The sequence below is a fragment of the Emys orbicularis genome, chromosome 18, assembly GCF_028017835.1.
Source record: "Emys orbicularis isolate rEmyOrb1 chromosome 18, rEmyOrb1.hap1, whole genome shotgun sequence".
Classification (NCBI taxonomy): domain Eukaryota; kingdom Metazoa; phylum Chordata; order Testudines; family Emydidae; genus Emys; species Emys orbicularis.
The window spans coordinates 3,643,887-3,667,918 of record NC_088700.1 but is presented as its reverse complement, the minus strand read 5'-3'; the positions used below and the strand labels follow the sequence as shown (position 1 = coordinate 3,667,918).

General features: G+C 43.1%; 1 protein-coding gene across 1 annotated transcript; it reads left to right on the top strand.

The window, feature by feature from the left end:
• The first annotated feature begins 449 nt into the window (after nucleotides 1–449).
• On the top strand, nucleotides 450–23,228 carry LHX2 (LIM homeobox 2). The gene is made up of 5 exons (XM_065418882.1): nucleotides 450–569; nucleotides 3,401–3,603; nucleotides 4,804–5,186; nucleotides 14,456–14,661; nucleotides 22,941–23,228. The coding sequence occupies exons 1-5, from the start codon at nucleotides 450–452 to the stop codon at nucleotides 23,226–23,228; spliced, it is 1,200 nt and encodes a 399-aa protein (XP_065274954.1).
• Nucleotides 23,229–24,032: the final 804 nt, after the last annotated feature.

Below are 24,032 nucleotides of genomic sequence, written 5' to 3'. Positions count from 1 at the left end.
GGGCTGTCGTTATTGTCCAGTTTATTTTGCACAGAAGATGGCTTAATTTTTGTATATTAACCCCCCAACCCCCAGCCTGCCCAGCCTCCTGCCAGCTGGGCCGGGGCGGAGTGCCTGGGACTGCTCCGAGGGCGATGAGCCCTGCTCTGAAGAAGCCTCCTAGAGGGACGTGACGGGGCCACGCAACTGACTAGATCCAAGCCCTGAAGCCTGCAACACCAACAGCCCTCCTGCCCCCTCCCCCCAACCTCCCCTGCCCCCTCGCCCCCCTGAAACCCGCGGATCGGAGCCTGCGCTGAGCTCCGGAGAGCGCCCGACGAGAGACGGGGCGGCCGTGCTAGATGCATGGGGGAGGGCTCCGGTTAATGCAAGTGCTGGGCTCCTGCAGGGACCCCGACAACTGTCAGCTGCAGCCGCAACTCGGAGCCTCCTCCTCCGCTTCCTCAGCGATGCTTTTCCACAGCCTGTCCGGCTCTGAGATGCACGGGGTCATCGATGAGATGGACCGGAGAGCCAAGAGCGAAGCGCCAGCCATCAGCTCGGCTATAGACAGGGGAGAGACCGAAACGGTAGGAGGCGAGAGAGCGGGCGACATACCCCCTCGACCCCCTAAAAATAACGAACCCATAACGGTAACAACGCTTTCCCTTAACAAGAATAAACAGGGGAAAACGTAGGCAAAAATAATAACTAAGACGCCTAATGGGAACAAAAAAATAAGCATAAACGCACCTAAAATCTGTGAAATAAAATCTAGGGGCTATGCATGTACCTGATAATAATGAGTAATAATAACAATAATAGTAACGGACGGATGAACTGAAAGGCACTGCCCTTGCGAGAACAGGAATAAAGCAGCAGCAGCCTTTTGGAAGAGCCCAGGAATTCCTCCTCCTCCCCTGCCCACAGCCTGTCTGGCCTTCTCCTAAAGTTTTTGGGAAGAGGGCGACATGCTCTTTTATGTAGTTAACGTTTTGGTGTAGCCAGTTTTAGGGAGAAGGGACAGCATCCTGTCTGCAAAATGAAAAACACAAACACCAAAGGATTTCTGTCTCTCTGTTTTTTCCAGATGGGATGAATACACTGAGGCAGTCACTACTGCGCGTCTAGTTGCAATGTTATAATCCATTCTTATTATTATTACTACTAATAATAATAACAAATATAATCTGTTCTCGCTACAATGCGACAAAAGGAGAAGACGAATTTCAAAGGTTACGAACGAAGACACAATTTTTTCCTTTTAAAATATTTTGCTAGGGCTCATTTTGTATCTGGTGATTTATAATATTTATGTATTACGTTTATGGAGTTGAATAGATACTTCTAAATAAAATAATGTATTCCTTCTAAATGTCTTAAGCTAACTTAAAATCAAGCGAAGAGATTTTCAATTCCTTCAACATTTGTATATCTCCTACTTTTTTTATTAAATAGGAATGATAACTCTTGCTAGGCAAAAAGATCCGTATTTTGGTCAAATATGCCTCTTCCTATAGAGCTGATATGGCCATGTGCACGAAAAAACCTTCCGAATTTGTTTTTAATTTTTTCCATGTTGTATTATTTTTGTCAGCATTGTGTAGAAAATAACTGCCAATTAGTATGATTAAGGCTGAAATGACGGCTATAAAAGAGAGCCTTCGTACCTGGTTTATGCGCTAAATATTTTTAGTTTTCTTTTGAAAAGTTTGATTTCTTTTTCCCCCGCAGGTAAACAGTGTTTGAATTAGACAACTGATCTCTCTTGGCATAATTGTTATGACATTTATATATGTAAGCCACCGTGTGTGTGTGTGTGTAAGTAAAATATTATAAACAGGGGCTTAGACTATTAACTTCTTAAGCACCGTTCTTGGGTCCCCAAATATTCATGTCACTGGAAGAACAAAGCAGAAAAATAGTGTTTTATTTAAACTGTATTTACAGGAAGCTGCTTTTGCTTATAAAACGATCACTAATCAGGGTTCGGTTAACTCTTTAAAGACACAAACAGTGGAGCTGTGTGGACAGCATACCATACATTGCTATACTTCCATTTAAATCTAAATTCTGAGAGTGGATTCATTGAAATATAGGCATTTGGGCTATTCGCAAAGGATTTATGTGGCTTGTACAAGTGTGGTTGGGCTACTGGATAGTTCATTATCCCTCTATTCTCTTGTTCCTCTTTTAGCTGTCTTCTTTATTTGTGCATTGCGCACCAGTTTAAGGTGCTGGATGGGTAAAAAAAATTGTATCCGTCAGATCTGTTATTCCCCACAATAAGTAAATATATAGGGAGTTTTAGGTGCCATGTTAAAAGCAAACGAAGAGGGAAATGTACAAAAGCCAGCTGCAAGGTCTGCCATGAATAGTGCTTCGCATTTTATCTTTCCACGTGAATATTATTTTAAGATCTAGGATAAAACAAATAAGGATGTTTTCCTTTTGGTTTAAATGGTTTCCACCATCATTTTCTCACTAGTTAGTTGAAGTTGATTAGATTTTTTTAAAAAGAACTTTCGATTGGGTTGTGATCTGACACTAAACTATTAAATTATATAGGGGTTACATTTAGTTTATTGCTTCCAACTTTATCCCGGCATAACCTAAAATGCTCTGCTGCGGGTTTTCCCCGTTTTCTTGATTGCACATTTCAGACTATGTAGTATTCTTGACAAAGCATTCGACGCTTTGAATTTAGTAATGTTCATCTCCTCCGCAGTTTTATTGACTCATCTGTTTAGTGCTTTGGGATGGAATACATTTTGTTTGGAATCAATTTGCAGAGAGCTCTTTCTATAACTCTATAACTGCCAGGATCTGTAATTCACCCGGATTTTAATATATATATATATATATATACACACACACATACACAAAGCCTTTCCTATACAGTCACTCTCCGTGTCTCCACTATATAGATATTCAGATATAGATATCTCAAATTAACTGTCTGCGATATGCCTGCTGTATGATTATTGTGACTGTTTGTTTGCAGAGCAGCATGGTTTTTGTTTGCTCTGGGACTGGCCGATCCAGTTCATATATACCATTTATTAGATTTAACCCGGATGGCCTTCCCCCTCACCCTGTAATATGTCCTTCTCGCATCCTATCCCCTCTGCCAACAACCACGTCCCTTCGCTTGGGATAGGGGCAGATATTTTAAGCCTTGGAAATCTTAAGGAAACTTCCCTTTCCCAGGGCAGGAGAAGCAGGTCAGGATGGCAGGGGCTGGACTCCTCGGAGCTCCCTTTTCTCTGGTCTCTCTGTTAAGCCCCCTGGAGTGGAAGAGGAGACGCCCAGCCCTGATGGTAACTGGGCTTGGGGGAGGAAGGGGAAGGGGGGGTGGTTAGTGGTGCAGGAGGGTTTCTTCCTCTGTCACTAACTGTCTGTAATTGTTTTCCCCCAGCAGACCATGCCTTCCATCAGCAGTGACCGGGCTGCCCTGTGCGCCGGCTGCGGGGGAAAGATCTCCGACCGTTATTACCTCCTGGCAGTGGATAAACAGTGGCACATGCGCTGCCTGAAGTGCTGTGAATGTAAACTCAACCTGGAGTCCGAGCTCACCTGCTTCAGCAAGGACGGGAGCATCTACTGCAAGGAGGATTATTACAGGTACGGACTGCCCCTCCCCCAGTGCAGGGAGCGGGGGAGGGCTCTGAGACCCACCCACCCACCGAACAAATCCAACCCCACTGCACACTGCATAAGGGGGGTACTGGGCAGACCCTCCCTGCGGGGCAGGATATGGGCTCCCTAAGCGTCTCCATCCAGAGGGGGGCTAATGAGGTAGGCAGGACAGGCTGCAGACTTTGGGGGGAATGGGCCAATATCGGGGCACGAACCCCACCCAGGCTTGGAACACGTGCCCCCCCCCCTCGGTTTCCTGCACTCTTTGAAGTAAAACGAACCAACTAAGGAGAAATACAACTTCGCTTTCTTCTCAGCCCTTGGCAAATAGTATTAAAAGAATAGTAATAATGATAATTAATTAACGCGCCTCCAGTATTACTTTAAATACACACAGGCACACCCCCCCCGGTACACTGTGTATGGATTGGCGCCCCAGATGCAGGGAGCCAGCCTGGAGAGGGGGTCTCAGCAGCCGTCGCCAGCTAGGATGGATGGAGTGGCAGGCTCTGGGGATAACTCACAGAAGGGCGGGAAATGTTATTCGTTAGGATATTTCTCCATTCAGTACGCTGGGTTTCAATGAAAAGGCTGTTATGGTGCCGGGCGATTTGAGCTGGAAAATGCCGAATTTCTCCCCTGGCACCCAAGCTGAAGGTCAGACCCAGTCCCTTCCTGTCTCGGGTCTCCCGAGCAGCCACAGCAGACAAGTTTCGCTGCTGTCCCATGGCCCTGAGGGGGGATTTCGCTGCCTTTGAGTTGCAGAAGTGAGGCGGGGTGGCAGGTTGAGTGTAAAATAATGTTGCTAGATGGGAAGCAGAAATGGATGCCCTGCAAACCAGAGTCCTCATGAGCCAGGGACCCAGGCAGGGTATCTCCCCTCGGACTGGTCTGGCAGGGCCATAGCTGGTTTTACGGCTTTCCACGGCTTGAATCTCTTAAGAGTTTAGAGCACTGGAAGACAAAGGCCACTTTGCAAACTTTACTGCCTTGTTCCCCGGTCCTTGCTCATCCAGGGATCGCGGTCAAGAGCCCAGCCTGCTCTGAATAAAGCCTTCTGGCCGGAGAAGAGAAACATCTTTAAGCTTTTACCGAGGAATTGCAGAAGGGGGGTGGGGAGGAGATCCGCGATAAAAAGGGGAAATGCGGTTCTCATTTATTTCCTGTCGCGGTTCTGTTCTGCAGGAGGTTTTCGGTGCAGAGATGTGCGAGGTGTCACTTGGGGATCTCCGCTTCCGAAATGGTCATGAGGGCCAGGGATTTGGTATATCACTTAAACTGCTTTACTTGCACCACTTGCAACAAGATGCTGACCACTGGCGACCACTTTGGCATGAAGGACAATCTGGTGTACTGCCGCCTCCACTTCGAGACTCTCATCCAGGGGGAGTACCAGGTGCATTTCAATCACTCGGATGTAGCCGCTGGGAAGGGCCCAGCACTGGGAGCGGGCTCTGCCAATACTTTGGGACTGCCTTATTACAACGGCGTGGGGACTGTCCAGAAGGGGAGACCCAGGAAAAGGAAGAGCCCAGGGCCTGGGGCAGATTTGGCAGCTTACAATGCAGGTAAGAGACCCCTCCCCGCCAAGAATAATGCTGATGGTTTGTTTCTGTTCCCCTTGGGGGGGGAGGGAGATTCTCTTTATTTTAGCTTAAACTCTTAATAATAGTTTAGCTGCAGCATAATTATTGAGCTCAAGTGCTGTCAAACTGCAATTACGGAAGCTGATATGTTAGCATTTTTCACTTCAGTTGGAAATAAAATGTTTTGAAGCAAGGTCATCTGGTTGGGGGCGGGGGAAAAGGGGACGAGTGTAGCTTGAAATAAAATCTGGAAACCAGAGATTGTAAATTAGCACTTCAGAGAGCTGTGAATTTCCTTTAGTAGTTAGTTCTTAAAGGCTGCTGTTGGGTGAATTATTCTGCCACTCTTGAGCTCTTGCACCAAAGACTTTGGTAAAGAGGAGAGTAAAAAACAAAACCAAACCCAACAACGTGGTGATTTCACTGGGAACTGAACTGGAAGGGAGATGGGGCTGTGCTGGAACTCTGGCGTGGGGGTACAGCGTTTTTATGTTTAGGCACATGCATAGCGCAGTCTGGTGGTCTGAGGAATTGTCTTTAGAAAGCAGGTGTTTGCAGGCAAGCCCTGGACTGTTTGCCCGATGACCAGTTTGGAGTTTTGTTCATCAACTGTGAATTATAAAAGTCTCAAAAAACTAAAAAAAATCACTATTCTAACCATGCACTAGCCTCAAGTTACAACCCCCCTACTCCAAATTTGAGATCAGCAGCAAGGACAAGGGGTCGCAGGAACAGACCTGGGTCCCGGGACAAGCTTGTGTCTTTGCAAAAACCCATGGCTCTCCAGTTCTTTAAATTTCAATAGCTAATATCCCAGATTGTTTCCCTTCACCTCAGTGTTGTAATTTTGCAGGCACAGGAATTCCAATTGGCTGCCCATCCTATCAAAGAAAATTATTTCTTTCCTTTACTCTTCTTATAATGTATCATTTGTAATCTGTATATAACAGAAATGTTAGAATTATTTTTATCTTCCTGTTTTTGTGGATCCAAGAAGAGATAGAAAAGGGTTTATGCAGAGGAAAAGATTTAGATCTCCGTTCTATTAGAAGTGTTTCCAGCAGATGTGTTGGGAACAAGGTTTTCTCTGGACACAAATCTCTGTAAACTCTTAGATCAAGTGTCCAGCAAATGTTTGTAAAACAGGGGGAGACCCTGAAGAAGAGTCAGCATTTGCCGGGTTTTTTCAGTAGTGCTGCCCCTTTTTCACAGCTCCTTGAGTCCTTCAGCCCTGCTTGGCAGAGTGTAATTCTGTCTGGTATGACGTTCGTACATGACCTGGGGGTGGGGGTGTGGTGCAGTTTTGCCTTGAACTTTTTGGGGGGATGGGGCCCTCAGGAAACGTACAGTTTGCTGCTGTTTGCTGCAAACTCCCTCTCTCGTAAATCTCTGGAATATGATGCTCTGGGCAGCGCTTTACTTTCTACTACTCAATATTAGAAAAAATAGAAAAAAATAATCAAGAAAAACTGCAGCGCAGTGTATGGCGTTGTGAAAATCTCCTCATCTGCTAGTGATCTCCCAGCCCTGGAGATTGTGCGCTCTTTGAAAGTCGGGGGCAGGGGGAGCGGAGGATGCGGCTAAGGCTGCGCCTATTTTGCGCGCAACTTGGATGGGAACAATGGGGATGGATGCGCAAAAATTACTTGTTTGGCCTAAAAATAACGAGGAGGAAAGGCGCAACTTTAACTAACTGGAAAACAGGTTTCAGGAACCGTTTGCCACCTGGAATTCGATTGCTGTATAATTTGGGAAATGTACACAAGTCAATGGGAGTGCCATTGGAGAGATTTGGGAAGGAAAAGTTCTTCTATGCTTTGAAAGGTGTATATGGCGTTTTCCTCAGATTCACTCCGAGCTTTAAAATATATAGAAAACACGAGTTTCACGTTTAAAATTGTATCCTTTTAGGAGGTATTAGCCTAAATTGTCCTTCCGCTGTCTCCCTATGCAGGGCAGATGTTCAGATTCAAAGGACCAGTAAACCGAACCATCAGCATCTGTCCTGGATAGGTGCGCAGAAAAAAACATTATAGCTCCTTGGCTCTTAAACTCGGCACGTTTATTTGCAATTATTTTTTATTCCTTTTCAAAATAATTACTCTCCGTTTTTTCTATTTATTTCTGCTTTGACTGTGAAACTGCAGATTAAACAACCTTCCCTGGGAAGGTTTTATCTTCTTTTGCTAAACCTTTTTATGATTAAAACAAAATCTCTTAACTGAAGTGATTATAAAGGAAGTTCTGGAAATCTACTCATTTTGTCCTTTGATTTAAAATAAAACAGTAACGGATTGCAAAGTGTACACTTAGTAAGTTTTAAAAGAAAACATGTTTTAACGTGTGTGTGACTGCTTCCCACTTTGAGAGATGCACTAGAAATTAACAATATTTGCCATCCCCTCTTTCTTTTTGTTGCCAATTAGGGTTTGTGTATAATACATCGTATTCTTCTAAAAATAAAACCACACACATGAATTTGGGGAGGAGAGGGGAGAGACACCTAAAACCTGACCGTAGTTTAGAAATAAATTATTTACTAAACTGCAGTTATTTCATCTGTAGCATAAATTGGATTGACTCTTTTTTTCCACTCAAACAAGACCCAGTTTGCATTGGGGTGGAATGGTTGAGGGATTTTAGATGTGGATAGAGCCTGACAAGTGGAAAATAGCTTAGAAGGAAGCCGGAACTTCAAAAAGATTTTTTCCCCTTTCTTCTTCTTCTTCTTCTTCTTCTTTTCTTTTTTGTAAGAGTTGCTCCTATGATCATAATTTTTTTCTTTCACTTGTTGGAATGGAGTTTGAGAGGGTTTTTAGGTCAGTAAATCAATGGCTGAAAGCTTGCTGAACACAGGAGCACCTGTAAAGAATTCTGAATAAAATACTCTCTTTGTGAATTGGACCCCGAACCTCCCACAGCCTGGAATATTTTATTCATTCATATCTAGTCTCCCTTTAACGCGAAGACACTAAAATATCCCTAGAAATGATAGATGTACCGTGCATACCGAGGGCCCCACAGACTGATAAAATGCACAATCTTTGCGAAGAGCAAAGACCCACATTAAGAACTATTTTCTTCCTTTACTAGCTGGACTCTGGAGGATATAAAGTCTATCAATAGGAGGGTGCATCTATATGCATCCGAAGAAGTGGGCTGTAGCCCAGGAAAGCTTATGCTCTAATAAATTTGTTAGTCTCTAAGGTGCCACAAGTACTCCTGTTCTTTTTGCGGATACAGACTAACAGGGCTGCTACTCTGAAATAGGAGGGTGGTTAAATATACAGCGCAGACATAACTCTCGGGTTGGGGAAACAATGGGAGAGGACAGCTAGTCCCGAGAAAGGTGTGCACTTGTGAAAAAAAAATTTCTTTTCTGTTTGTTTTGTTAGTAATGTAGAACGGAAAAGGCTTTTGAGCTAGGTTAAACCAGTAACTGTTATCCCTAGATTCGCTTTGGTTGGACTTCCGCAGCGCTCGAGTTCGTTTATTTCCTTTCACTATCGAACAAGCGTTGAAAGAATAAATTTAGAGCTTGCGAGGGGTTCTGATGAATCCAGGCAGCAACGAAAGAGTCTTTTGCTCCTACCTCCCTGCCCCCTGCCCCCCCAATCCCCAGCAAGGTTCGGGGAAAGTTAGGAGTGTCTCTGGCGCAGGCTCTCTCTGGTATCAGCCAAAAGTTTCACAGGAAAGACAAATAAACCACCAAACAAATACAATAAAAAGCAGGTAAAGTTTTTGAATAATTTGTTCGATCTCTTTTATTCTATTTTCGCCCATCGCTTTTCTTCCCTCTGCACAAAAATCAAACAACAAATGACAAATCAAAGAAAGATTTCTCCTTGCCACTGAAATTACAAAGCCAGACAAAATGGAGATTCTCAAGCGCGAATGTTTTCCAGGAGGTTAGTGAGAAAAATCACACTCTCCTCCCCGGCCGATGGGCTTCGTACTTTCAGGCGTGGCTTGGGTTTTTTTTTTTTTAAGTATTTAGTCCGAAAAAAGTCTGTCAAATACGTAACTGCCAGTACAACTTTGGGGAGCCTGCTTTGCTGGGGCGAGCACCTGGGACACGATCCCTGAAGCGGGCCCCTCCAACGGGAGATTACAGCTAAGGATGAGGAATCTCCCCCGGGACCCCAAAGGGACTGGGAGCCTAGGGGGCTGGGGACCTGCTGCGCGCCCGCTGGAGAGCAAGGGAGCGGCTTGCGCGCCCGGCTCCCGCTGAACTGCGCCTATTTCCCAGGGAGGCCTCTTGGGAGTGGAACGGGACCAAACCAAATGTGGCCCCAGCGAAGAGCGAACCAGCCCCTACTAATGGGGGTTCCCCCCCTGCGCTGCTACCAGGGGCCTGGGGCAGGCTGGGCGGCCCGGGGCTGCATGTGCGCACACCGGGGCCAGGTCTGGGTGGGAGGGGAGAGATGGGGACAGAGGGAGGTCAGCGCTGGAAGGGGAGGGGAGACGCTGCAGGGACTCTGCTTTGCCTCCAGCCCATGACCCCGGTTCTGGCAGCCCCAGCCTGGCCCTGGCGCTGGACTTGGGGAGAGGCTAGCTGGGTTAATCACCAGCGCAGGGACTTACTGAGCGCTCGCACCAGCAATTTAGCTTCATTCAATTGGCTTAATTGAGAGGAAAAAAACCTTCCCGAGCCAGCCCCTCCAGGAGGCGGGCCCGGACACCCGCGCCGCAGCCCCCACAGGGGGCTCAGATCCCCCCTTCCTCCCCGCTGGGGCACCCCGGGCACACACGTACACCGGGGACCCTGATCTACCCCTCACTCCCTCCTCTTGCAGGCCTGGCTCCTCTCTACTCCCCATAGAAACCTTCCCCCCGTAGTCCTGGCCCTTCTGCGCCCTCCTCAGGACCCCTTTGTTCTCTCCTCTCCCCCCATTTTAGGCCTGTCCCCTCCGCTCCTCCCTCTCTTTCCCCCGACATACAGCCAGTCCGGCAGCTACTCCGATCTTGAGCCTCTTTCTCCCCCTAGAGGAGTCACACAGGTTGCAATTCACTGGGGTTTGCACCGAGACCGCACGAGGTGCCTTTTGGTTCTGGTAGGAGGAGGGATAAGATCCCGTCCCTGCCCTTGCATCTGCCACAGTCGTGTTCACAGTTCTGCTTCTGAGGTCTAGGGAGGGATCCTGGGATTGTTTCGCCAAGCGAGACTGTGAGGGAATGTGACCCAGACAGAGCCCTGAGCTTTCTTTCTAGCTGGAAGGTTGCGGTAGGGATAAAAAGGGAGCTCCGCTCTATGTAATCTCCCCCGCCCCCAGGACATCCCCTATCTCCTGTATTCCCAAAAGCGCTGCTTGAGATTTCAAGGCTGAGGAGGAAGCTCCTGGGTCCCCTACTCTGAAACCTCACAGGTGTGGTCTCCCCCTACTCCCTGCACACAGACCTGGGGAGGGGGACACACTCCCTGTTCCAGGTGCCCCAGATTCCTCCTCCCGAGCACAGAATCCCCCTTTTTGTTCCAAAATCCCCCTTTTTGTTCCACTTGCTATTAAGGACCCAAGAGTCGTCGTCCCCCCCTTGTTCAGAGAGAGATCCAACCCACTCTATATCCCAGGTGATATGAGTCAGTGAAGGATTCTCATCTTTTTACACCCCCCCCCCCCCCCCCCAGGATACAAAACCCTTTCACAGACCTATCTCAAACAACAAACAGTGCTGCTCTCCCTTCCTGTTCTTCCAGGTGGGAAAAGGTGCAGGTCACTGAGCCACTGGGAGTGGAGAGCTGATGTCTCCACCATATGTCTCTTATCGCATCATTCTCTTGACATCAAGATTTGGTTTGCTTTTTCCTTTTGGTGATTTAACATGTCAAACATAAAGTAAAGATAAAATTTCCCCAAAGGAAGTGCTTCTGCCCCTTGCATCCAGCAGCACATTGAACATTAGTGCAAGGTTTGTTTTGAACCCCAGCTGGTAGGATCCAAGGACCAGGTTGGCATAAGAAAGATCTTTCTGTGTTTTCTTCCCAAATATAGTTTATAATAACAATACCTTATTTCTTTGTTCCCTGTCATCCTTTTACCAGGCAGTTTGCTGCATTAATATGTGGAGTACATTCTGTTCCTTAGCACCAAATTCCAATGTTTTTGGCATAGATTGTCAGGCTCAAATTGCTGGTGATACTGCCTGAGCTGATTTTTGTACAGTGTTTTTAATGGGGGGAGTGTAGGACTAGTCGTTACTCAGAGTGGCCAGCCAGAGATTCATAGGGAAGGGGATATGATGGCCAGCATGAATGTGGTTCGGTGGCTGGTGGAGGCTCTGGGAGGGAGGGCACAGTGGATAGCTTGGGCTCAGTGTGCTAAAAAGGGACTCAGTGCCCATCTGGGTTTCTTTGATCCCCAAAGTGGGAACCAAGCACTAGTCTCATTCATTTAAGCTTTCCCATTTGACTGGCATTTCACTGAATTCCATTTCTGAACTTGTCTCATGGCAGGAAGCCCTCAGCCTGCAGTTGAGAGGAAACCTGGAATTTGGATTGTCTAACAAATCCTCTGTGAGATACACAGGGATGGCACACAAAGAACAGGAGCAAAAGTGTCTGAAAAGGAGAGGGGGTACATAGGGAGCATCTACAGGATTATTTCTTTGCACTGAGGTATTCTATAGGAGACCCCCTGCTCTCCCCGTCCCCATGAAAATTCCCCTCTGCCCACTGAGTATCTTTTGACCCACACCCTGGGAGGGAATCCAGATTCTGGGAGAGTCACGTATAATAATACAATAGACTGATTTAAAGATGGAATCCTAAGTACCACACCCCAATATGAATGGCTACTGGCACTAATCAGAAATCTTTATCTCAGGCTAAGCTTGAGAGGGGTATCCATCCAGCTGGCATAACAAGAGTGAGCAGCAGCCACCCCCATGCACTTTTAAATTCTGTTGTGCCAGTTCCTTTTTTAAGAGGAGACAATAGTTCTGCAGGCCTCAAATGGGACATTTTTGTTTTTATTTTATTTGGGGACTGGATGAGTAGGGAGAAGAGGTAGGGAAGTAAATTATAAGAAACAAGTTATATATATTTGCAATGAAAGGAAAACAGGTTTTGGTTCTTCAGAAAATAATTTGATGTTTTTCATAATCAATCACTGACTTGTCACCTCTGGGAGGATTAGAAAAGATTTAGGATGATGCTCATGGGTCTTTTCCATCTCTAATTTCTATGAGTGAATTTCTACAATTCTGAGTGAATATCTTTAAACAACAATAATAAATAATGTATTATCTTACCTCTTTTTCATAGCACCAATTTCCCTGAGCAATATAGTTTTAGATAATCTTCTTCCCAGCATTATTTGAGGAGGAGAATGTAACTATGAGGGAGACTGAAGTACATAGGGTGACTACATGTTTGGCAACCAGACTTCAGTAACCAACCAAGCCAGAAGAAGATTCTGAAGTTTTCCATTCAGCTTAATAAATGCAGCATTCTGCTGTCCCCTTTTGTGTCTCCTTTCCCCCCTCAAATTCAGGTGCTGTCAGTTTTTCCATGAGAAAACCAAGTTTAAAGCTCAGCAGAAAAAATGCCCCTCATTGCTGAAACTTGGCATGAGGTTAGCCTGGAAAGGATTTATATATATAGATATAGATCTATGGCTAGTTATTTAAATTATAGGAGTCTAAAAAACAGTGAGAGAAGTTTTGAGGTTTCGGATGCTTTTTACATGTCTGTGAGACTTACATGCCTTTGTTTTTCAAACTGAAATGTTTCAGGCCTTACTCCATAATGTGTCCTGGCCTTTAAAAAGTCTCTGAAATGCTGAAGTTTGCAAAGCAATCACTGTATATGCTGACTAATTGCTTTCTATAATGTTTGAATATATTTATTATTATTGGTATAAAAGACACACATGCATATTATGAACATTTTGTTAAATTCGTTTCCACACCTGATTTTTAATGTTCATATTTATTCTATGGAGCTGAACAGTTCCAATTGGATAAATAATTTGTATTTGAAATAAGGCCATACCTATCTGTTACATTACATTGTATTGGATCAGTAATGATGGACTATTTTAAAAACCTGTGTGTAGATGTTTGGACAGCTGGATCAATAATTCACATTTTACAGCTCCCAAGATACTTATTTATCCTTTTTTTTTTTTTTTTTTTTTTTTTAGCCCTTTTGGTAGAGTGGATGAATAATTATCAAGGGAGAGTGTAAAATGAAGATTACAGGGATTTTTCCCCTTTTTAACACAAAACTTTTTAAAAAAACTGAAAAGGGGGGTTGCGGATACCTGAGCACAGAGGGGTAAATTAATGACAAAATGTCAGAACAGATTTCTAGACGTATCACTGAATTTTCTCGTGGGTTTAGTCTTGATCCTTAATATTATTTTAAGAGGATTTTTTGTGGTTTACTGTATGCATGTATAAAATCAAAATAATACCTTTGGCTTATGAGAATATTTTGCTTGGCTTGAAACTTTTAGTACTATTTGGTAATTATTGTAATGTTCCTTTACTCCTAAACATTCTTTGCAAGACTTGTTACTGATTTTTTCAGATCTATCGGGCAGTCTTGTTAAATTATCTCAAATGGATACATGGAAAATTGATTCTTTGAACCACTATTTTTAAAGAGAATTTGTTTTTAATGAAATATAAATATACAGAGAATAGTTTTTAAAATGTATATTTTTGATTTGGCACACTACTGACATATTTTAACAGGCTTATTTCTTTAACCAGTCAAATTATAGTTGTAATTTTCTGTCTGGTACACAAACTTTACTCCTTTAATAGTGTTTTATTTAATGGGTCTCTCTTGTATTCTACAGGGTTTAGTTTGATTGAGGAAATAATTATAATTTTAACTAGTCTGTTCCATCAAGATTTAAGTGGACTCTATTTAGGAGCTTTCTGTGTACAGTACAATGCAATTTATGGTGATACAAAGTGCATTAAAACACTTTACAGAGCTGAGGACAGCTACTGTCCTACAGACAGAAAGTCATGGAATGGATGTGTGGAGATGGAGAAAAGAAAAAAGGAAAGAGACCTGACATTTTAAAAGCAGTAAAGATGCAGATGAGGATCCTTGCAGACTAGTTATTGTAAGGGAAGAATAGAAGGATGCAGAAATGGAGGGGAAGGCAAGTAGGGTTTCTATCATTACAATACATGCCATAGTATGTTCTTTTAATCGCTGCACTCAGATGATTTGCAAACAATGTTGGTCACAGAGTGATGGATTTACACAACCGTTTCCTTCTTGTTGTCTTTAGCTTTAAGTTGCAATGAAAACGATGGTGACCACCTGGATAGAGACCAGCAATACCCCAGTAATCAAAAAACAAAGCGCATGAGGACATCATTCAAACACCACCAGCTGCGGACAATGAAGTCTTATTTTGCTATTAACCACAATCCTGATGCCAAGGACTTGAAACAGCTAGCTCAGAAAACTGGCCTAACCAAAAGAGTTCTGCAGGTAAGAAGAGCCAAGACTTCTGTCTCTAGCAGTAAATAAAATATCCATCTCATGTTTGACAAGCCTCAGGTGAAACGCTGTGGATAATACCTCCACATATTGCTAATGTCCAAATTTTTCTTATTTGTTGGTACCCCCTGTGACACGTAAAGTAATCCCAGAGAGTATGAGAAAAGCCATTTCTTTACAGCCTAGCAGAGGAATATATCTTGGGTTCTAATTTTTAGAGCACAGTTGTGTAAATTAGGTATCTTGCTTATTTTTATCAAACAGTTAATTACATCTGCCAGGCATTTTTCCTGCAGTATGCTTTTAAGGAGAGGGGAATGATTTTAGCTGTCATATTCCTTTTCTAGGTAAATAACAGTATAGAAGTTTAGAAGTCACTCTGAATGAATAATTGCATAAGAAATTAAACAGAAATATTGATCTATTTTGTCAGTCAGGACAGATCGGACATCTTGGCTTTGTAGCTGAAGTGAATAATAGATAGATTTTTCAAAGATTAAAACACGTTAATTTCTCATTCATAGTTTTGTAATTTAGAACCAAGGGGTGAAGGCATTTTTAAAGACATTTTTCCATTGCATGCTGGATTTTTCTTGGCCCAAAGGCACTTGTTCCCTCTGAATTTTTATGGGAAGCAAAAGATGGGAATGTTGGATCCTTCAGCTCCATCTAAATCTATACTCTGTGCTACACCAAATTGGATTTGGTGGGCTCTTATCCAAAATGACTTTTTAGCCAGAGGTAAATTTGGGAATTCAGGTGCGCTAGACCCTCCTATTGAAATAGTGTAAACAAGAGCCTGAGTGGGGTTTGTGGGGAAATGGGTTGGAGACTTTCTAGGAACCAAATGGGGTACAGTGACAAAACCTGACAGGGAACTATGGGGAAACACTAGCACCGTGGCAAGTTCACAGTGAAATGGGGGATGGGTGGAGAAAGCTAAGAGAAAAGATAAGTTTGCTGGAGTAAACCTAGATCTTGTGGTGATAGATGGATAGAGAGAAAAAGGAGCGGAGGTTGGGGTTCCTCTGGAAAAAACTGTAATGACAAAATTACTGTGACTCCTTCTCTTGCACATCTTTCCTGCTGTTTGACATTGTTTGTTTTTATGGTCCTACCTCAGCACAGTGGGACAGATACCTACCCTGCTAGTCCCTACACTTATTAATGCCTGAATCGGTGCCTCTTGCAGCAGCTGCTCCCATATGTGCCTTGCACAAGAGCTATTGCTTGTGCAAGAAAGGATTTTCTGCATGTTTCCATGTTCCTTCTGCCTCTTCCTGTTTCTCTGGCTTCTCTTTTCCTTTTCTCTCTTCTTCTTTTTCCCCACACTTTGATTCACTTTAATCATCTCCTCTCTATTCCTTGAACTTCACCTATCACAGAGCTCTCTGAGTGCCTTCCGAAAGTGCATCAAGCAACATGAGTCACATATGCCATTACTGTCTCTCTCTCTCACCATCTTTCTGTTCTCTCATCCCATCCCAGCTGCATCAGTCTTAACATTCATCCCTCTCCTTTCTTTTCTCTACTCATACTCTGCCCTTCATTTCCCCTCCCACTTTATTCTTCCCATTCCTTCCTTCCCTCTTACACCCTAGTTCTCCCTCTCCAACCCTCTTACTCTGTGACTGCCCCCACTTCAACATCCCTCTATCATTGGTTCTTTGCTCTTGCTCTATTCCTTCTACCCCTGTCTTACACACTTAAACACTGAAATTTCTGGGTGCTGAATGTTTTCCCTTCTTTTCATCCTGTCCAGCCCCCTGCAGTTCCATTCAGCTTCTTTATGAGCTTGCTAAAGTTATTGGAGAATCAGTCATCTTGCTCCCACAGTGGTATATCTGGTTTGCTTTGCCTGCAGCACTGTGGGAGGTGGACAATAAGGAGGAGAGGATTGGACCTGTAGGACCACGGGAAATAATAGAGTAGTGTTTCCAGAAAGTGATTCAGAGTGACACTTTGCCTACTACAGCCATGCTTATGGCCTCTTCTGCCTGTGGTGGAATTGCCCTAATCCACCCTTCCAAGTTATATGTTGGAAATTAATGTGGGCCATGAAAACACTTTCTTTTTGGCTTGCATAGATCAGGGTTTTAGAGCCTCTGTGTCCAATTTGCACTTTAACTGACCAGTGAGAGGAAGCAAGCTAGATTTCTGTGGCCATGGAGATGATTTTCAAACTTGAAAGTTCATTTACAGTAATTGCAAGGTGGCTCCTTGCTGGGGAAGTCTCGTCATGCTTGTTGGCTCCTGGCACAGTGCTGTTCATGAATTCTTTTAAATTGAAAAGTTTGATATCCAGTCCGTGTCATTTATTGAACTCAAAGCCATTCACTAATACTACTGAGTTAAGCCATACAACATTAGATTTCGTCTATCTTTTGTACTGAAGACACATGGACTCTCAGCCATACATGGACATGTTCCAGTAGTATTAAATTCCAAACATTGCCTGTGTTATTGCCAGGCATGTCTGTAAACTTACCTTCTTTTCTGCAAGATTAGGTCTGTGCTGATTTGGCCAAGGACAATGTTTTTGCCTTCAACATCTTTCTCTTTCTTTATACATAATTTTTAATAGAAACTCTATATAAGCCTGCCTACAGTTGATGAACAGAGAAACAGCTGTCTCTAAGCCTTGTGACACTTGTAATGAAACTGGTGAGCGTCCTAAGCATACATAGTGTAGTTTCCAGTGTACCAGGAGTTGGCCATAGTCCTTTTACTGTATGGACATCAGTCCCATGAATACATATATGGGGTGGGTATGCTGATCGACGAGTGGAATATTTGGCCAGATTCTTCAGCGTCTGTGATGTCACACTTGGAAGACCTGACTTTGAGCTTGGCTTAGTCTGTAGTGAGTCATCAATCATCCATGGCCAGCAGTAGTGGGCAGGGGAACGTGTATATACTACTCTCTAAATGATTGTTCCTGATGCAGTTTGGCAATGCACAGACTATTTCCCAGAAGTATCTAAATCAGAATTATGTTAAACTTTTTTCCATAAATTTCTGCTATTTCTGTTTGTTTTTATTTATTTTTTAACCTTTTGATCTACAAGTCCATTCACATACCTAATGCATGTCAGCCAGTGAGAGCATGTGAACGAGTTGATTGAAATTCAACAACTTTCCTTTAGGTTCATTCCCCAGCAAAGAAGAAGAGGGGGAAAAACCCCACAGCTCTTTGCATCTAACACCTTCTGCAGGTGATATGAGGAAAGGGGCCTCTCAGGAGGAAATTCTGATAAATGGCACAAAATGTTCCTTTTTAGGGCCTAGATTCTGCCCTTTGTTGCATAGTGCAGAAGGGGTAGGGGAGAAGATAGAAAAGGATTCTTTTCTCCCTGCAAGTAGCAGGGTAAGATCCTTCATAGAGACAAAAGAGTGCTAGAGGAGGACTGGCAAATGAGCTGGCCCATTCCATCTATAGTCTCAAGGAGATGTAATCTGCTTGGTAGAGGTCTGTCCAGCTACCTCCTCTCTTCCCAATAGCTTAGAATGCATGCTATTCAGAGGAGCAGCAAGTAACCCTGTTCTATGCTGCTTCCCCAGGTTAGAACAGGATTTTGCCCGTAATATTCAGGATCTCTTTAACACACTGTCAAGATTATATGACAAAGAAAGTGATATGGAAATGTACACAGAGAGGCTAAGTGACTTGTTCAAGGAAGTCTGTGGAAAGCAGCAACTTAAACGTAGGTCTCCCTAGCCCTAGCCTAGTGCCCCAACCACTGGACAATCCTGCTTAGCTGTCCATCCATAGCTATTCAATACCATTAACTCAAATCTAGTATTATTAGTGGTTGACTTACAGCTGATTCTGTTTTTCAGTGGTAGTTTTGGTTTATGTAGTTCAGACCTTTAATGATGCATTTTAACAAAAAGACATTAAACATTTCCCACACTGTTGTGATTTTATTTATTTATTTATTCCTAAATACTGAAGACCAGATTCCTAATTATCTAACTGATGTGAGATGAGCCCTTCTGGAACTATTATGTACAGTTGTGTTATTGTTTCCTTGTGTTAATGTAGCACTGTTATTGGTACAGGGCCTGAACCTGCAAAGTGGGCTTAAAACAGTACCACCGCTGTGCTGAGTGGAGAATTCTGATTTGGTAGCCTTTTACATCCTATCTGCAGAGATATAAATGATGACACATACTGCAAGGCAGGCCCATATTACCAACAGTTCACACAAACAATAGTTTTGCTTCTCTCAATTCCCTTGAGTAAAAACGTTGGCTGAAAATATTTCACATCGTAAGTCTACACCGCAGACTCGTATACAATGTGTTGGGGGTAGCTGTTTTAGGCTATTCTTTTCTGACACAAGGCTAAATATTTTTCAGAATCTCAGTACAGTCAATATCTAGAAGCTTTTTAAGTAGCAATATTAATACTCGTCATTGTGCATCCCTAAAGCACATTACAAGCATTAACCAGTTAACCCTGCAACACCCTGGAGAGGGAGGGAGTTAGGAATTATCCCTGTTTTTAGACAGCACCTATAAGGTGTTGGGGTATATTTTACCCATAATGCTAATAGGAATGAGTCATATTAAAAGGAAAATGCACCCTGTCAAAATCTTTCCATGTGTGTGCAGCTCCCATTGGTAGCATTCACAGGTAGCTGCATGGGCAGCTGAAGGTAGGATTTGGTTACGAGTGTTTAATGACTTTGGAAGATGGAGGGAAATACATGCAAACTAAGAGGTTTGACCCTCTCTCTCTTCCAAATCACTAACTTATATACAAAATTAGACATTTAGAGACACCATAGTGGGTTTTTTTAGCAGCATCACAGTTAAGGATCCATTGGGTTTTAGGTTTCAGAGTAGCAGCTGTGTTAGTCTGTATCCGCAAAAAGAACAGGAGTACTTGTGGCACCTTAGAGACTAACAAATTTATTAGAGCATAAGCTTTCGTGGGCTACAACCCACTTCTTCGGATGCATATAGAGTGAATTTTCACTCTATATGCATCCGAAGAAGTGGGTTGTAGCCCACGAAAGCTTATGCTCTAATAAATTTGTTAGTCTCTAAGGTGCCACAAGTACTCCTGTTCTTTTTATTGGGCTTTAGGAGTAGCGTGGGAGATCAAAGTTGTTCTAATGTCTTCGGAAATTTTATAATTTGTTTTAACCTGCAAATTGCTTCATGTTTAGAAACTGAAATTTTGCTAGCATGTGGGGCTTGCCCCTCTTCCCTATGTGCAAGTATGTTTCTCGCAAATATCCGGATGAAGTCAGGGGGGGACGTGCACATGATTGGAACTAGTGAAATGATGACTTTGGCTGTTTTATTTTATTTTCATTAATAAATGATTGAGTTATTCAGCCTTGACAACAATGGGCAATTCTTTAAACTTTTTATTACCCTTTTTTCCTGCTGTTAAAGGGACATTGTCAGATTATATATATTTGAAAATAAAAATTCCCATACTTGTACTACAAATAATTTATATTATTTAAAATGAAAAAAAAAACGGATTTCAAAATTCCCAATGTACTTTTCGTCATTTCTGATGGTTGTTTTTTACATTCTCTCAGCTTGAATAATCAAAATAGATTAATCTGTTTCACCTTTATTCTTTGCACACATGGTTCCTGGTCCTTCAGCTGGAACCACGCAGACAGACCCTTGCACTCTTTACAGAGCCTCACAGCTCTGCCTACATGGATCTGATTGCAGAATCAGGGCCCAGGAATGGCAGACATTGCAGGTGAAGGTTTAAGCCAAAACCCACTTTCCATTGTTAATACATCTGACATCTTTAAAGAACCCTAAAAAAGTTAGTGCTAATATTAATTTTTGGGATAGTTTTTTTTTCTGATTGTAATATAACAAACCTATGCATGGAGCCTAAACTACTTGACAGTGTCCCTTTAAACAAGGGGAATGCCAACATAAACTATTAAAAACACTAAGCTGCACAAGCAAGGACACAAATGGACATATACTCAGGGCTGCCCGGGGGTGGGGGGGGCAAGTGGGGCAATTTTCCCCAGGCCCCGGGCCCCGCAGGGCCCCCCACGAGAATATAGTATTCTATAGTATTTCAACTTTTTTTTATGGAAGGGGCCCCTGAAATTGCTTTGCCCCAGGCCCCCTGAATCCTCTGGGCGGCCCTGCATATATTACCCTTGGTCTATGTGTACCACTCTAGAAGACATTAGTAGGAGTTGCACATGAGGATAAAGGGAATTTTTTATGTTCAAGCAGACAGCCATCTGTCCTTAACTCCACTCCTTGGAGTTCATACCTAAACCCTTCTTCACATGGATTTCCCCCTTTCCCCAAAGAAAGGAGGGTCTGCAACAGCATCCCCTCTTTCCCTGGGCCCCACAGAGGGTGTTTGGTTCTGGGGATCCATAAGTGGGAAATAGACTGGCCAGGGGAGGGAGTGGGAAGACTGGGGCACATGCATCATCCCAGGACTGTGTTATCTTTACACCTCACTCTCCTCCTCTGTGTGGTGGGGATCCCACTCAAAGGGAATTCCCAGGGCTGCCCAAGTTGCAGCAGGACCATACTGTTAGGGAGTTGGGGACACACACAAGACTTCTGTGTGGATGGCTCTGTCTTCCTTCTGGTCCCTTGGGCTCTGCACACCCCCTCTTCCACAACAGACCATCTGACAGAAAGTTGTGATAGGAGACCCTCACCGATATCTCCTCTCTCTTAGCCCCCTTCTGTGGGACTTCCTGCAGAAAGAACGATAAGGCCTTCGGCACCTAGACTGACAGGGACTGATGCTGCTCACACTGAAATAAGTCTTGACTTGAGACCCGGTGATACCTAAATAGTCGGGCATCACTTTGTAAGATTAGAGCCAGGGGATATATTATCCCTGTAATGTCTGAGTGTCTGGTATTAAAAGGTGGGTATCTGCCTGCATCAGCGTGAGCACAGGACTTTTAATGCCATTTTGAAATTTAATAGAGATATGTCTCTGTATCTGGATTTGATAGAAATATTCTTGGGGTTTAATATATTTTTACTGATATTTAATTTGAGATAAACTAGCAGAGTATTTTATTTTAAAACTAGCCCTATAGGCATGGGACAGGCACCATTACCTTCGGAGAGAAGCCTTGGCAATTTAGCCTTAGGAGATGAACTTTGCCGCTTTTGTCTCTCAGTCATAGACAGCGAGATAATAGCTAGACAATACAGGAGATAAATATAGTTCTACTTACATACAAATAAATATACATTTTGCACACTGATTTTGTTACTTCTAAAATTATGTTTTAGTACAATACAAATTGTTTTGTATACCTTCACAACAAGTATGAGAAAACATTCTACAGAGAGACTGGGGCGGGGAGTGAAGCAAAAACACTTTTGGGGTGAGGGTGGGGAGGAGAGAGGAAGGCTTAATAATAATATATGGAGATATACCTATCTCCTAGAACTGGAAGGGACCCCAAAAGGTCATTGAGCCCTTTATATAGCTATAGCTCAGTGGTTTGAGCATTGGCCTGCTAAACCCATGGTTGTGAGTTCAATCCTTGAGGGGGCCCCTTAGGGATCGGGGGCAAAATCAGTACTTGGTCCTGCTAGTGAAGGCAGGGGGCTGGACTCCATGACCTTTTGAGGTCCCTTCCAGTTCTATGAAATAGGTATATCTCCATATATTATTTTATTATTATTATTTAAGGCTTTATGGAGAAAGAGTGTCAAATCTTTTAGAGAGAGGGGAAAGTTCTGCTACCTCTGGAGCTGTAGAGGAGCTGTTTAGGGAGAGGGGAAGAGCAGGATGTCATGCATAGGATCTATATCCTTTGCAGTGCATGATGGGAGGAGGGATGGACCAAAAAATGGCTGGGGCTGGTGGATCCAAGATTATACACATCGTCTCGTCAGTTCCGCCCCCATCCTGACAAATACTTCTCAGGAGCTGGGGGTAGTTGCATGAACCACAGCGGCTACTGAAGCCCTAAGACTGTTTTCTCCATTGCCTGGAGAGCAAGATTCCTCTCCTTCATCCTCAGTTCTCTTCATATCCCAGTGCACACTCTGTTTACTTAGAGAAATGTGGGAAAGGCAGACAGAAATGCTTTACATGCTAAGCAGAGAACACTTCACACAACTGGACACAACCTGTGGAGTTACTGTAGCAAAGTGAGCTGTTCCACCTACATGCAGTCAATACAAGAATACACCCAATTGAGGCTGTATTGAATTTGTGTCTTTTGCTTTTCTAAAAAAATGCTGTTTTTAAAATGCTACCCTATTATATTAAAATATTTCAGGTTTGGTTTCAAAACGCCCGAGCCAAATTCAGACGGAACCTCTTACGTCAAGAAAACACAGGGGTGGATAAGACTTCAGATTCCACACTCCAAGCAGGAACCCCGTCAGGACCCGCCTCAGAAATATCCAATGCCTCCATGAGTCCATCCAGCACTCCCACTACCTTAACAGACTTGACTAATCCTACCATGCCTACTGTGACATCTGTCTTGACGTCAGTACCCGGAAGTCTTGAGGTTCATGAATCTCGAAGTCCTTCACAGACAACTCTCACAAATCTTTTCTGATGACTCTTTCTCAATAATTTCTTTAAAAAAGAAATTATTCTTAGTTGAATTCCAAGAGTATTTTAATAGAGGCTTTGAGCAACTGACTAACCACACTTAGGATCTCTCCTGAAAACAGAAGGAAATGTATTGTTCTGATATTACAGATTATGGACTGAGGAATAACTTGGAAGATCTATCTGCAACACAACATTTGTGTAACTGTACAGTTTTGTGGACTGAGTAAGGGAAACAGCAATTAATTTAAGTTGGCTAAAGCTTCTGTAATTTTCAAAGACTGCCATGTGCCTTATATACTGTTTTATCTACGTACTTTGGATTACATGTCCATTTTTCTCTTTTTCTCTCTGTATATTTATAACAAGGGCAAAAATGTTACAAGAGTTTGTTACTTTGAATAGTCCTATGCCCTTTATTGGTTGCTTTGTTGTTTTAGAATTTTAAGGTGAAAGTCTGTTTGAATATCAGAATTTGTAAAATCTAACCAGTAATAAAACCACTTGTGGAAACTACTTGGTAACAGCTGCAGTTACATTTAGCATTAATTTCACCGTGCAGGTAGGCTGACTGTATTTAAATTGATTAGAAAATTGCACATCAAATACAGTATCTGCTTAGAGTAAACTCTAAATACGATACACATCTGCCTCCTGATTCCTAAATATATGGGTGAAAAATCCAATTTGTATAACAGGGTCTAGATATTTTCGTTATAGAGAAATAAATAATTGTTAGTTGAAACTAAAAATTGTTATTGAACATTAAAATTTACACAAACATACTGCATAATTTTGTTGCTGAAAC